This window comes from Gadus macrocephalus, chromosome 14 (assembly GCF_031168955.1).
Source record: "Gadus macrocephalus chromosome 14, ASM3116895v1".
NCBI classification, from domain to species: domain Eukaryota; kingdom Metazoa; phylum Chordata; class Actinopteri; order Gadiformes; family Gadidae; genus Gadus; species Gadus macrocephalus.
Genome location: NC_082395.1, coordinates 10,476,930 through 10,491,397, shown reverse-complemented (window position 1 = coordinate 10,491,397; position 14,468 = coordinate 10,476,930). Strand labels below are relative to the sequence as shown.

General features: G+C 43.7%; 1 protein-coding gene across 1 annotated transcript in view; it reads left to right on the top strand.

The window, feature by feature from the left end:
- The window catches only part of gas2b (growth arrest-specific 2b), a 14,520-nt gene extending 443 nt beyond the window's left edge, over positions 1-14,077 (top strand). Inside the window, exons 2-7 of the mRNA XM_060071948.1 lie at positions 1,022-1,146; positions 2,311-2,458; positions 4,852-4,915; positions 5,014-5,476; positions 5,628-5,735; positions 11,695-14,077. Of these exons, the coding sequence (XP_059927931.1) occupies positions 1,022-1,146; positions 2,311-2,458; positions 4,852-4,915; positions 5,014-5,476; positions 5,628-5,735; positions 11,695-11,901 (1,115 nt within the window). The 3' untranslated portion in view covers positions 11,902-14,077. The remainder of the gene's footprint in view (positions 1-1,021; positions 1,147-2,310; positions 2,459-4,851; positions 4,916-5,013; positions 5,477-5,627; positions 5,736-11,694) is intronic.
- The last annotated feature ends 391 nt before the right edge of the window (positions 14,078-14,468 follow it).

The window sequence follows — 14,468 nt, the reverse complement described above, 5'->3', positions numbered from 1 at the left end:
GTGTGCTCTGGAACGCCACTGCCGAACTGTTAGTATGTGGTTCTTGACATGTTAGTCTGTAGAGGAGACCCCAAGAAGTCTCTTTTTCGCCTTAATAGCTTGTTTAAAAATATTATTTTTTGGCATAACCGTCTTTGCGTTTGAACAGTTACGCATATTTAGTATAAAAGTAAATATAATATGGTGATTGATTAAACAGTTTACAGTTTCTAGTTTTCTTTGTTTTCTACAAGTCCTAACACGTCATAAGTCGGGGCGGTGACTAGACAGTCTCCATGATTGACACAGGGCTTGGCTACAACACAAACACACATACAGTACATTGTCAGACAGACGTGTTGCATTAGGACATATGATCCAAGTCAATCCAACCCGAGCCAGGGGTTGCTTGCATGCAATGCACTACTCTGATTATCAGTGAATTGTTAGGCATATGAAGCGACGTACGGTATTTAGGCATTGATTTGTGTGGCAGCTTGATGTATAACTGCTACGCAATTACCATCTAGATGTCAAGGATTTTCAAATTGATAGAATTATACAGGTGAATAATGAATGTCTCTACATTCTTTTCAATATGAAGGGAAGTTTCGCCCCCCATAATTATATGTTGCCGCGGTTAGACACTCGTTAAACTTGCTAGGCACTTTAAAAATAGTAGTTTTGTTTAACAGTTGTTTGAGGGATGGTGGTATTAATGGGATCGGCTACATGATTTTTCATCACAATACAAGCATACAAGAATTTAATATTGACAAAGAGACACCACTGACATTATATGTGCATGCGTGTGTGTGTGTCTGTGTTTGTCTGTGTGTGTCCGATGGTTTTTGTATATGACGGTGGAGGTTTTGGTGTGTGTATGTGTGTGTGTGGGATGGTATGTGTGTGACGGCTGTGATGGTGTGTGTGTGTGTGTGTGTGTGTGTGTGTGTGTGTGTGTGTGTGTGTGTGTGTGTGTGTGCCGTGTTGGTATGTGTGTCTGACGCTGGGGCTGTGGTGTGTGTGTGTGTGTGTATAGGTACTTCCTCTGGAGTGGTGGACCTGACTGCAGACAGCCTGATAGAGCGTCTGGACAGCGGAGTCCTCCTCTGTCAGCTCGCACAGCAGCTGCAGCAGCGCATGATCCTGTCCTGTAGTGACAAGGTGCTAGGAACACACATATGTGCACACACACACACACACAGAGAGACTAACACACACAAACACACATAAACACACACACACACACACACACACATATGCAAACAGACACACACACACGTACACACGCACACACACACACACACACACACACACACACACACACACACACACACACACACACACACACACACACACACACACACACACACACACACACACACCGGCACAGAAACAAACACAAACAAATGCCTGCAAACACAAACTTTTATGCAGACTCATACACACAGAAGACCTTGTGTGCAAGCAGAGAGAAACAAGCTAACAATACGACATACTAAACCATTATTGTATGGTAACACAATAAGGCAGGACTTTAACTCGTTACTTTAGGATGGCACGATGGTTCTTTTAACTCTAAATACCTTTGTCAACCATTCAAAGTTGTCTAAATGGAAATAGCATAGGCTGACTGTATGTACTGTGTCGTGACTGCGTATGGCACGACCCTCCACCGTCTGTGAACCATCAAATGATGCTATGAGTCACACAATGAATGCTTTATTCATGAGAGTGATTTCCATTCATTCAGGCCCGACCCGTGTTGTTTTTCCTTAAAAAACAGTTGGTTTGCCATTAAAATATGTTTCTGAGGCACGAGGCCTAGAAGCAGAACTGAGCTCTAACCACAACGCAATCTGGACAGCCTAGCAGTGGATCATGCCAGAGAAATCCATAGATCGTCACTTTTATAGGGTGTATCTTGGCTCCCTGCACTACCTTTCAGCAGTCAGTCATGGTCCTATTTTTTTCCCTCCATACATAACCTCCTAGCCCACCATTATGTCCTGCTGAGGTTTGGCTATAGTTTATTTTGGCCAGAGCTGTCTTTTTGCTTAATGGTGCTCTAGCCCCCCACCCCAAAGTATTGTATAAGAAGATAAGAACATAAATGGATACTTTTACAACAAGCATTTTATGCTTGCACTTCATGTCTTTGCATCTCATGAAGACTGACGTTTGTGTGTGTGTGTGTGTGTGTGTGTGTGTGTGTGTGTGTGCGTGTGTGCGTGTGTGTGTGTGTGTGTGTGTGTGTGTGTGTGTGTGTGTGTGTGTGTGTGTGTGTGTGTGTGTGCGTGTGTGTGTGTGTTGTGTGCGTTTGTGTAGGTGCAGCCCTTCATTCGCAGGGTGATACACTGGCGAGCTGACGCTACTTCCGGATCTTTCTTTGCCCGAGACAACACCGCTAACTTCCTCTACTGGTGCCGCAAGATCGGCGTTGATGAAGCGTATCTGTTTGAATCAGAGGGTTTGGGTGAGTTCAAGATAACTCCAAAGCCTTTCATCGTCACCTGAAAAGAATTGTCACTTAGTTTGACCTTGTTGCCCTCGGCAACTCTGTTTCCCTCGTATTTATTTTTCAATGTCTTGCAAATGCACCGGAAATGGAATCCTAGGTAGAAAATTTAATCATCTCATCGCTAGTTTCTCTCTTTCTATCTTGTCATACCTCCCTTGTGGCACAAAAGATTGCAATCGGTGTGCAGCACAATGGTGTTTTGTCGTAAAAATGTGTTTAAGAGTATCATACGATATCTGGTATTTCCGGCAATTTCTGGTCTATTGAGCTGCTATTGCGTGGTCCTTCTCTGGTCCATCGCAAAATAGTCCTTTACAGAGAGCCTCTCATCTCTCTGTCCCACCTCTGACCCTGCAGCTTTTATGTCTCAGAAACCTTGGCAACAGAACCCTATGATATGTCCACTGCTGCCAAAACCTAGCTGCTGTCAGATACCCCAGATACGACAGAGCTGACAGGAGTTCAGGTGTTCTGTGGAGGGGGATACGTCAAAGAGAGAAAGACATCAAACGCGGATCATCCCCCAGATCAGTTGGATGAATGATATGATATTTATGTTTTTGCGCATGGATGACACTGAAAGCACGCTGCCCTAGTTCTGCAACATGTTATTAGTTAGTTAGCTAGTTATCTAGTTTTGTGAGGGCAGCTCATACATGCGCATGTAGAGGCAAGGGGTGGATGTGTAAGAATGATTATAGGTTAATCTCGAGCCACAATTGGTGCTTCCCCCTCTATTCTCTCAAGGCAGACTCTGGTCCATGTGACTAAGAGAGAGGTGGGTTATTTTGACAGATATTTTGACATTGGGCTCATAATAGAGAATGAGATTGTATTGAAGACATAGACTATCAAAGGGCCCCGACACTTTGTTATGGGGGTCGGTAATTTTCCATCACAGGTGGTTGAAAAAATTACGGACAACAGCTACTACTTCACAATAAAAATATATTTACTTTTATACTATATATATTGCGTTTACATAGTGCTTTTCAGGAAACCCAATATTCTTTATATATTGAGTGTGTGTGTATCAGCCAGTTTGTGCAAGAAAACTTTCTACTCCGTATTATTGCGACGAGTGCCATGGGATCTTTAGTGACCAACGTCTCACTTAAAAGACGGTGCTCTTAGACAAGACACTCTCTGTCTCTGTCCTGCGACGTTTCAGACATTCCATAGACCAGAGGGAAGGGTAGCCCCTATTGGCCTTCTTACTCCCCTGCAGCACCAGCTTGTTCCCCATCCAAGGATTGACCAGGCCAGCTCTGCTTTGCCTTATGTATTTGATGGAACTAAATGCTTGTTACAGAAGCATCTCTTTCCTTTCTCTTCTTTATCTTGCCGCAGCTGTGATGTAATGATGGATTCCAAGTACAGGTAAAGAAAAGAAACATCCACAGAGAAACACCAATCATCTGCATACTCCTAGAGCAGCTGAATCATGCCCGCTTGGTCGCATTGATGTTTTGTCTGAAGCAGAAATATTTAGCAAAATGTTATTTGACATTTTCTGTGTGTCCCCATCATTTATGTCTTGTTGTACATGCGTGATATCATCATCAAATAAAAAGTAGTAGTAGTCGTAGTAGCATAGTAGTAGTAAAGGATGCACACTCAAGTAGCTATCTTGCACAACCACCCACCCACCCACACAAACACACACACACACACTCACTCGTAGTACACACGTGCGTATCACTTTGTTGTGCTTCTATTGCATTAGCGCTGGCAGTTTAGACAGGTATGTGAGGTTTTCAGATGTCCTTAGCAGGCATGCCCTCACTGCTCTGGGTAGGAACACACAGAGGCACACACAAATACACACACAAATACACACGCACGCACACACACACACACACACACACACACACACACACACACACACACACACACACACACACACACACACACACACACACACACACACACACACACACACACACACACACACACACAAACACACACACACACACACACACACACACACACACACACATCCCAACAAGGGGCACAATTTGAACACAAAAACAACTGTACAGTCCCTGGATAGTATCTAAGGTCCCTAACTGGTGAGCCATCTGGGAGGGTTGATGTGGTCATGAAGCCCACATACCCCCTTAACAGTAGGTCTGGAGAAAAGCAGCGTTCTGGCCTAGCTTCAAAGACAGGGCTCCACAATGGAGGATCCATCCTGGCATGTTGATGTTTTTATTCCCTGCAGACACAGGTCTGTTAATTTTTCAGTAATCTCCTTGAGAGGATCCATGCATTCTTTCTTTCTTTTATTTTTTCAAACTTTGTTCCTGTTTGTTTCTCTTTGGTCTGTCCTTACTGACTGTGAGCAGTGCTCCACAAGCAGCCCCGGGAGGTGTGCCTCTGTCTGATGGAGTTGGGAAGGATTGCATCAAGGTACCAAAACAACAGGGATCCCTTTCTGTGCACCGCTCTAACATTGTCACATCAAACAGAGGGTTCACGTCTATTTCCTCAACGCTCCTGCTCCTCAGGTATGGGATCGAACCCCCGGGACTGGTGAAGCTGGAGCGAGAGATCGAGAGGGAGGAGGCGGGCTTCCTCTCTCCATCTTCCCCTCTCTGCTTTTCCTTTTTCCCCTCTCCGTCCCAACCAAGGGAACCCTCTCCCCCTCCATCCCCGCCTCCGCCCCCCGCCCCAGAGCCACCGACCCCCGACGCGCACGGCGTCACCCCCGGCGCCCAAACCGCCGCCACGTGTTCGTCATGCGCTCGGGCCCTGCCCCCGGCCTCCACCAAGACGGTGTCCACTCAGACCCAAACCTTCTCCTTCCCCCCTCCTCCGGCCAACACAGCACCCCTCCCGCCCACCCCCACGATTATGACACCCCCCACCCAGCCCCAGAGCGCCCCCTCGCTCCCGGGCGTCACCCGGCCCCTCAGCCGATCGGCAGGCCGCAGAGTTGCCAGCCCTGCCACTGACCTCTTGGATGACATAGTGAGCGCCTTCTTATCCACCACATTCATACTCTGAAGTTACACTCGTTGTTGTTGTTGTTGTTGTTGTTGTTGTTGTTGTTAGTGAGGATAGAGATGTGCTGCTGGCGCTCTCTTAAAGGCTGCTCTGCTTTGTTTTCCCGAACGTCCAGGTGAGGAACCTGGTGGAGAAGCCCGCGTGCCAATGCCCGGTGAAGTTCCCGGTGGAGAAGCAGCCCAAGGGACGCTACAGAGTTGGGGAGAAGATCCTCTATGTTCGGGTGAGTGGAGCACATGGTGTCTGGAGCATCATGGGTAGTAGGGTTAGGGTCAGGATCTGTAGACCTAGACGTGGTCTGTCCGTCTAGGAGGTGTTGCTAGAGATAAGCATGGGGGGGGGGGGGATCTGGTGGTACAAGGGTGAAGGTAAAGGTTAGTATGCCGTTTCACACATTATATTCAAGGCACATTCCTTCTCCCTCCTGAGTTAAAAAGCGTTTCTTTAAAAGGTCACTTTGAGAATAGCTTGTTTAATGCAGCAGAGAGAGCGAGTGAGAGAGCGAGAGAGAGAGAGAGGAGAGAGAGAGAGAGAGTTCAAAGCCCTAATGCTGAAGCATTCATTATTTTACTGTGTTACCCTTTGAATGATACAATCACGACGATTTTCATATGAATAAATGTCTGTTAAGTCACTATCTATCGCTGAAGGATATGGTCCACAAATTAAATACATTTTCTATAATGTTCATATAATATAATGTAGAATGTGTTCATGTATAATATTTTTTTTAACTCTATGAAAAGTTAACACTTATAACCAAAGCCTTTGCTAAAGACAACGAAACAGATATCTTAACGTTGATATCCACATTAACACATAGTTAGCACAGCCTTAGCAATAGCATATTGGTTTCTTGGTTAGGTGATTGGTCACATCCGAATCCTATTTAACGCTTTGTTAACCTCAGCGAAAGCCCAGTTGACTTAACGCTGCTTAAATGATGTTATACACGCTGTCAGCTTCAATTTGCTGACAGCTGAGTTTTGCTTGGTTACAGCTACAGTTACAACCTCTCTAGAGACACTGACAGACAGACACCATATTTTGACTGCCCATTTAGACATAATGGCTGCTTTCAAAGTCGAGTCACACCTGTTTCCTTTACATGGGGGAACATGTTTCGGCTCAAAATCAAAGCTAAGATTGTCAATAAAAGACTAATGCAGAGCAGAATGCACACACAAACACACACTCCAACGCAAGTAATTACACGTATAGCTTGGTAACCCCTGGAGATTATTTGAAAAATGTGTTTGCAGATTTCTTTTGTTTATACTTCTGTATAGCTAACACAGCAGAAAAAAAAAAACACAAACCATAAAAAGTGTTTCTTTGCTGGTGTATATGTGTGTGTCTGTGTGTTTGGCTATGGAATGTGCATTGAGGGTAATGCTATGAGTTATATTTGCTCTGTATTATTTCAAGGTAGCGGTCTCCCACTGACCTCAATGTCATTGTTTTCCTGGTTATAAATGGAAGGGGATGGGGAAAAATCAATCCCTCAATTTCGCCGAAAAACACCACTACCCCCTGTAACATTTTCATTGAATCCACACAGTCCAACACCTTACTGCTTCCGCATCGACCCTACCACAATTTTAGGCAAACAGGTGTTGTTGCATCCTAAAAGCCTGCTCTGTACGTCTACTGCTTCTACCTGTGGTGTTCGCTTCTGCTTCCTCCCAGCTAGACGCACAGCTCTGACGCAAGGCATCACTCAACAGTCCAAAGATACGCTGCCTTGGCTCGGCCGTGTCAAGTACAACATGCAATATACCCCCTGCCCCCACACCCACCTCATTAGCATACCAGGCTTGATAGCCACGTGTGTTTGCTGCTGCTGCTACTGCGGGGGTATCGCCCGTGAATCGTTACATTGGTCCCCGTTCGTTTTACAGCCAGTCTATTGATTAAGGAGACAAGTCATTAGTGGAGGGATTCAATGGGAATTAGTGGAAGAGATTTAATCAGGCTGCTCGTAAAAAATGTGTGCCTCCTCCCACACACACCCCCCCCCCACTTTGGTCTGAACCCCACCCCGTTACAACCCTACCCCCTCCCAACCCGCCCATCACAACACCGGCTTCCTAATGGAGGTCTTTCTTCTACAACACTTGGCCCTGAAGAGCTGTATGTCTGAAGGACTGTACGTATGAAGAGCAGTACGTATGAAGAGCAGTACGTATGAAGAGCAGTATGTATGAAGAGCTGTACGTATGAAGAGCAGTACGTATGAAGAGCAGTATGTATGAAGAGCAGTACGTATGAAGAGCAGTACGTATGAAGAGCAGTATGTATGAAGAGCAGTACGTATGAAGAGCAGTACGTATGAAGAGCTGTATGAAGGGCTGTATGAAGAGCTGCATGAAGAGCAGTACGTATGAAGAGCAGTATGTATGAAGAGCAGTACGTATGAAGAGCAGTATGTATGAAGAGCAGTACGTATGAAGAGCAGTACGTATGAAGAGCTGTATGAAGAGCTGTATGAAGAGCAGTACGTATGAAGAGCAGTACGTATGAAGAGCAGTATGTATGAAGAGCAGTACGTATGAAGAGCAGTACGTATGAAGAGCTGTATGAAGGGCTGTATGAAGAGCTGCATGAAGAGCAGTACGTATGAAGAGCAGTACGTATGAAGAGCTGTATGAAGAGCTGCATGAAGAGCAGTACGTATGAAGAGCAGTACGTATGAAGAGCAGTACGTATGGAGAGCAGTACGTATGAAGAGCAGTACGTATGAAGAGCTGTATGAAGAGCTGCATGAAGAGCAGTACGTATGAAGAGCAGTACGTATGAAGAGCAGTACGTATGAAGAGCAGTACGTATGAAGAGCAGTACGTATGAAGAGCTGTATGAAGAGCTGTATGAAGAGCTGCATGAAGAGCAGTACGTATGAAGAGCAGTACGTATGAAGAGCTGTATGAAGGGCTGCATGAAGAGCAGTACGTATGAAGAGCAGTACGTATGAAGAGCTATATGAAGGGCTGCATGAAGAGCAGTACGTATGAAGAGCAGTACGTATGAAGAGCTGTATGAAGAGCTGCATGAAGAGCAGTACTTATGAAGAGCTGTATGAAGAGCTGCATGAAGAGCAGTACTTATGAAGAGCTGTTTGAAGAGCTGTATGAAGAGCTGTATGAAGAGCTGAATGAAGAGCTGTATGAAGAGCTGAATGAAGAGCAGTACGTATGAAGGGCAGTATGTATGAAGAGCTGTATGAAGAGCAGTACGTATGAAGAGCTGTATGAAGAGCAGTACGTATGAAGAGCTGTATGAAGTGCTGTGTGTATGAAGAGCTGTATGAAGAGTTGTATGAAGAGCTGTGTGTATGAAGAGCTGTACGTATGAAGAGCTGTATGAAGAGCTGCATGTATGAAGGGCTGTATGAAGAGCAGTACGTATGAAGCGCAGTAGGTATGAAGAGCTGTATGAAGTACTGTATGTATGAAGAGCTGTATGTAGGAAGAGCTGAACGTATGAACAGCAAGACATATGAAGAGCTATAAGAAGAGCTGTATGTATGAAGAGCTGTACGTATGAACAGCATATGAAGAGCTATAAGAAGAGCTCTATGTATGAAGAGCAGTATGTATGAAGCGCTGTACGTATGAAGGGCTGTTGGTATGAAGAAGTGTATGTTTTGAAGGGCTGTCTCCAAGCCATTCTCTGGCTGTCAATGGTGGCGAAGGCTTTCCTTTCTTAAAATGTGTCCAATTAGGAAAACGCTGCTGCTGCTGCAACAATGGGAAGCTGCTACTGCTGCTCTCACAACATCATGCCTCCCCCCCCCCCCCCCCTCACTCAATGTTACTGGCTGATCATTATGTATCAACATCAGAGGGTGAAAGGACTGGAGAATGAATGAGAGAGGGTTTGATGTGCTGCTGCAGCTAAAGATTACTTAACATTACTTAAGTAGAGATGGAATAATGGCACACACAAACAGGGCTGTATACGCTGTTGTTGCCATCAGCAATGAATGTCGTCATGATTAAGTGCTTAATCATACAAGTACTGTATAATACAGGTATACTGGTCGATTATCTATATATATTTAATGGGAAGCACTGTGATGGATAATGCAATCGATTGGGAATATCCATGTAAAGTTAATAAATATAAAGTCTTCTTGATAAACACTGACTGACCATGTCTCTCCATGTGTACTGTTCCTAACCTTAACACCCATTGTGCTTTTCACACGTCTTTAAAAAAATAGCTTTTAATCTCGTCTAGTTTTTACTTTAAATATTAAAACCGACAAATTCATCTCACATATTATACTCTATGGTTTGAGCTCTATCACCTGATATTAGTATTGTGATATTGGCAGGGTTGGATGTAAATGGCAGTACTTGGTAGCAAGTTGAAGTGAATAATAATGTGGTTAAAGCCTGACTCCTACTGGACTGCATACAAACACGTCCTACTTCCTGTACTTCCTCCTCCCGTACTCTCATGAATTTTTCAGGAGGACACGAAAAAAAATCGATGTGACTGCCAAGAAAGACACAGGGGAACGGAGGATATCACACTTGTATGGAAACCAGTGGGGGTGGGGCTCACAACTGGAATCTAGTTGTGTTCGGAAAGGGCAGAATGTCTGTCTGGCATTCTGTTTTAGTTTCTGAGGCTGAGATGCTGCATGATACAGTTATGTCTTTTTTTTTGCTATAGTTTGTATTTTGTCTCTCCTGCGTTTTATTTTGAAATGTTACTGCAATATTTTTCTAACCTTACTTAAGAGGATAGACACAGATAGTCTTATGACTATATCACTTTGCTCAAGAGTATTTTCAAATATTCTTCTTTGCTCCCAGTCCGTGTTTTATTCAGGACCCCCCCCCCCCCAACCCTTAACATTTTAATCTGCAGCCTGACAGCTGAGACACATCACGTCTGGGGTCTCCTCTGTGGATTAACACGTGTGTGTGTGTGTGTGTGGGTGTGTGGGCGGTGTGTGTCTGTGTGTGTGTGTGTGTGTGCGTGTGTGTGTGTGCATAGGTCATTAATTATTTTTGTTACCTATACACGTGTCTACATCCTGTTTTGCATTTTGTGTGAGTGGGTCTTGGCAGATGTAGCACTGGTATTATCAGATTGGTAATGGTTTCATAATGAAGGGTTTATGGGCGATAAGGAAAGACGGTGGGCTGGTGCTGACAGGACAACGAATGGCCTTGCAAAGACTTCTGGGAATTCTCCCGTCTCCCGGGAGAGAAGCAGGCACGCGCAGCAAGAGGAACTCATCTCATCCCCCCCCCCCCCCTTTCTTTTTTTTATTCTCTTCTCAGGCTCTATAGTGTGGCAGCGGTAGTTGCCATGGTAGCAGTTGGGTTTTCAGCAGGAGAATGGCTGTGGAGGGGAAGGTGTCAGAACAGAGTTTATTTAGATATGGCATCTCCTTGATAGCACTCCAGAGCAAGACACATGCTGCTCATCCAATATCTTGTGTTGGTTTGTTTGTGTGTAATTTTTCCCTGTGTGTATTTGTGCATCTGCGCCTTTTTTTTTTTGTGTGTGTGTGCTTATGTGTGTATGTGTCTACGGGGGCATGTTTGTGTATGCGTGTGCGCATGTGTGAATTTTCCGTGTGTGTGTATTTGCATCGGTACCTTTGTTTTCTATGCATGTGTGCGATTGTATGTGTGGGTGTGTGTGTGTTTGTGTGTGTGTGTATGCATGTGTGTGATTGTGTGTGTGTTGGTGTGTGTATACACAAGTGTGTGTGTGTGTGTGTGTGTGTGTGTTCTCGTACGTGCGCTTGTGCATGTGGGCAGGCGCGTGCGAGTGCTTAAATGTGGATGACTCCTCCCAGTGAGCTCAGCTGGTGTTTCATTTGCCTTAATGAGATTTTGACAAAGTGTCCTCGAGATCATTTGCTTTTCATGGGCAGCGCTGCACAAGGCCGAGGGAGCCCGTAAATATTTGATTAGTGGAAGGGTGATGGGGGAAGGGGTGGTAGCTCTCCTAAGCCTGGGGGGGGGGGGGGGTATTGAAAGCAAATGGAGTCATAAAGAGTGGAGTGTTTCGGGGCGTCCATCTGCGTTTTTCAAATTCTTAGTTTTAACACATCACACTCCCAACCTTTCCATCATCTGTCTTATTGATATTGATCATTCATCATTAAACCGGAGGGTGTGTATTGTTGTTGATAATGTTGCCTCTGTGCACCACAGATGCTGAATGAGAGACATGTGATGGTCCGTGTTGGCGGCGGATGGGAGACCTTCATGGGGTACCTGACCAAACATGACCCCTGCAGAGGAGGGCCAGCATGCAGGGGGCCCGATGTTAGAGTGAGCCGGGCTAAGACCCCCCAGGTGAAGGACCTGTCCCCCGACAGCTACATGGTGGTCGGGGCACACTGTCGTGGGAAAAAGTAGAAGACGTTTGCTCCTCTTTCACTCATGTATAGTGAAAGATCTTAGGATCAGGTTCAATTCCATGAATGTGCATCTAAGCAGGATTACGTCTGCTAATTAAATGTGTGCCCAGGTCAAGAGAATAGGGTTGAACATTTACTTGTTTTATCAAGGCTCCAATTTGAAATTGTTTGTATAAAGGCTTAAAAATACAATCCTCCTGATGTCCCATTGAGTTGAGAAATGTCACATATCTTTACTGTATCCTTATCAAACGTATTTGCTTCTTTGTCTTATTTCAAGATGTTTATTACTGCCAAATTATTAATACTTGTGTCATTGTTTATTATACTTGATGAAAACATGTTTAATTAATTATCTCAAGAAATCTATTTTTGATAGCAATTTGAAAGTTGGTAGATGATGTAGTGCTTTTACATGATACTTAGTACCTCTTGTATTTGAAAAAAAACATGGGTGTTTTGTTTCTGCTGCCTTTCATCATGGAGTGCTGCATGCCTCAAACATTGTAACAATGAAACAGTAGGGATTGCGACTGTTATCAGACGTTAAACGAGAAGGGAATAAACAGGTCCTGCCTCTAGATGGCGCAGTATCCCAGATTAAGTCAAACATATCCACAGACTGGCGCCTCCATGTTGACTGCCCCTCCCCCAAAGCACCTGCTCCAGACAGTCTGTTCAGTTCACATAGCGTCTCATTTCGCGATGTATTTTCTATGTGGACGTGGGGGTCATAATAGTAGAGAGTTTAGAGTTTGGATTGGATTTTTTTTATAATGCGTAGATACAAACTCATCATTGGTCTGTTTTATGTGTCTGACAGAACTGGCATGTATCTTGGGCCCCAGGCGACAAAGTGCTTGAAAAACAAACAAACATTGAACTTTTCAGTACAATAGTATTACATATTTTATTTCAGTAAAATAAATTAATTAAAAAATGGACACAAGTTGTATAATATTGAAATAACCTAATTGTAATGATCTCATGCAAGACTATAATGTCTCTTTTTAAATTCCCCCCACACAACATCCTCTGTGGATTGAATCTGTAAAAATGACTTGTAGAAAATAATGCATGTGCTACTGAAACGAGAGCCACGCTAAACGGTGGCGTTATGTACAGGCCATCTCTCATAGCTCCACAGACAGTCACTATTCAACAGGAATCTCACTGCAGTCTTGCATACATGTTTACAATGGTTAAATTGTGCTGAGATCAGTCAATGACACCTGTTTCTTTTTCATAGTTCAGTACAAAAACATATCACAAATGATTCCATAACCAATCATTGCTATAGAAGGATTGCTATCTAATGGTGCAACCTCCACATGTGTCCTACATAATTAACAATTTGATACACAGCAGGGATCCAATATGTGCTTTTAATTTTTACCCCGATACCTTTGGACCTTGTTCTGCACAGCGTGTGCACGGGTAGGCCTACTACATTACGTTTTCAGAAGGCCAGTAGGAAAAAGCACCTTTCACAAACATCGCACTAAAAGACAATGTGTGCAGTTGTGCTTCCTTTAAATTACCTGTTAGCCTTGCTAAGGACATCCAGTATGAATACATGTATGTATTCTTCACTGATAGTTACCGTTTGTAGTAATACTAGTTTGGAATATTATTAAACCATTGGAATACTTCAATTGGTAACACTGTTTTCTTTCAGATTCCCATTGTAACAGCGTTGCTACTGATGTGTCCAATGTGCCGAGACACTTTTCTTTTTTTTTACATTCTAAGGCAAAGCTAGATGTTATTGGTGACACATCTGAAACAATTATACACTCGTTCCAGCAAGTCCTGTTCCATTCATGGTTACAGGCAGTGTGAACACAATGACCTCATAGATTCACTGTCTCCATACACTGGATTACTCACCAGCACAAACATGTACAAGTACGACCACTGAGTCCAGAGAATGTGCCTCAGACAGGGTAACAATACAACCAAAACCCCTCACTCTGTTAACAAGACAGAAGGATGTGCAGACATGCTCTCCTTTGCTAATTAAACGGCCCTTATGAAACACTTATATGTACAGATACAAATAATTGATTGATTGTGCAGAAATGCCAACATCTTGCAAAGGAGGAAAAAAAAAAACGTTTGGCAAACTGAAAAATAGAGAAATTGCTGTTATACCTTAAATAATACCATTAAAGTAGTCACTCAAAGGTACGCAATGTGGATGTGAATTACAAACATGTTCGTTCACGTAACATTTTTTTTTTCATGACTCCCATTCAGGAACAATCTACTGGTAAAACATCATGGGTATGCTAGTGTGAACAATGGCAATGTGTTGGATTTAAAAAATAAAAACCCATTGTGGATGTGAATGACAATGATTTTAACACCATTCGCCTTTCTCCACATTTGCTGTCCTCCTCATGTAAAACACGTCTCGAGAGTCATCCAGATTTGGCCTTTTAAATAATTTACCAAGAAATACTTTTTGTATAAATAACCTTCTCTACTTTAGTTATGCAACAATTCAGTATTTTGCGGGTGAAATGTTACAAGTTTCAAAACCTTCCGTTATTTGAATGTTAT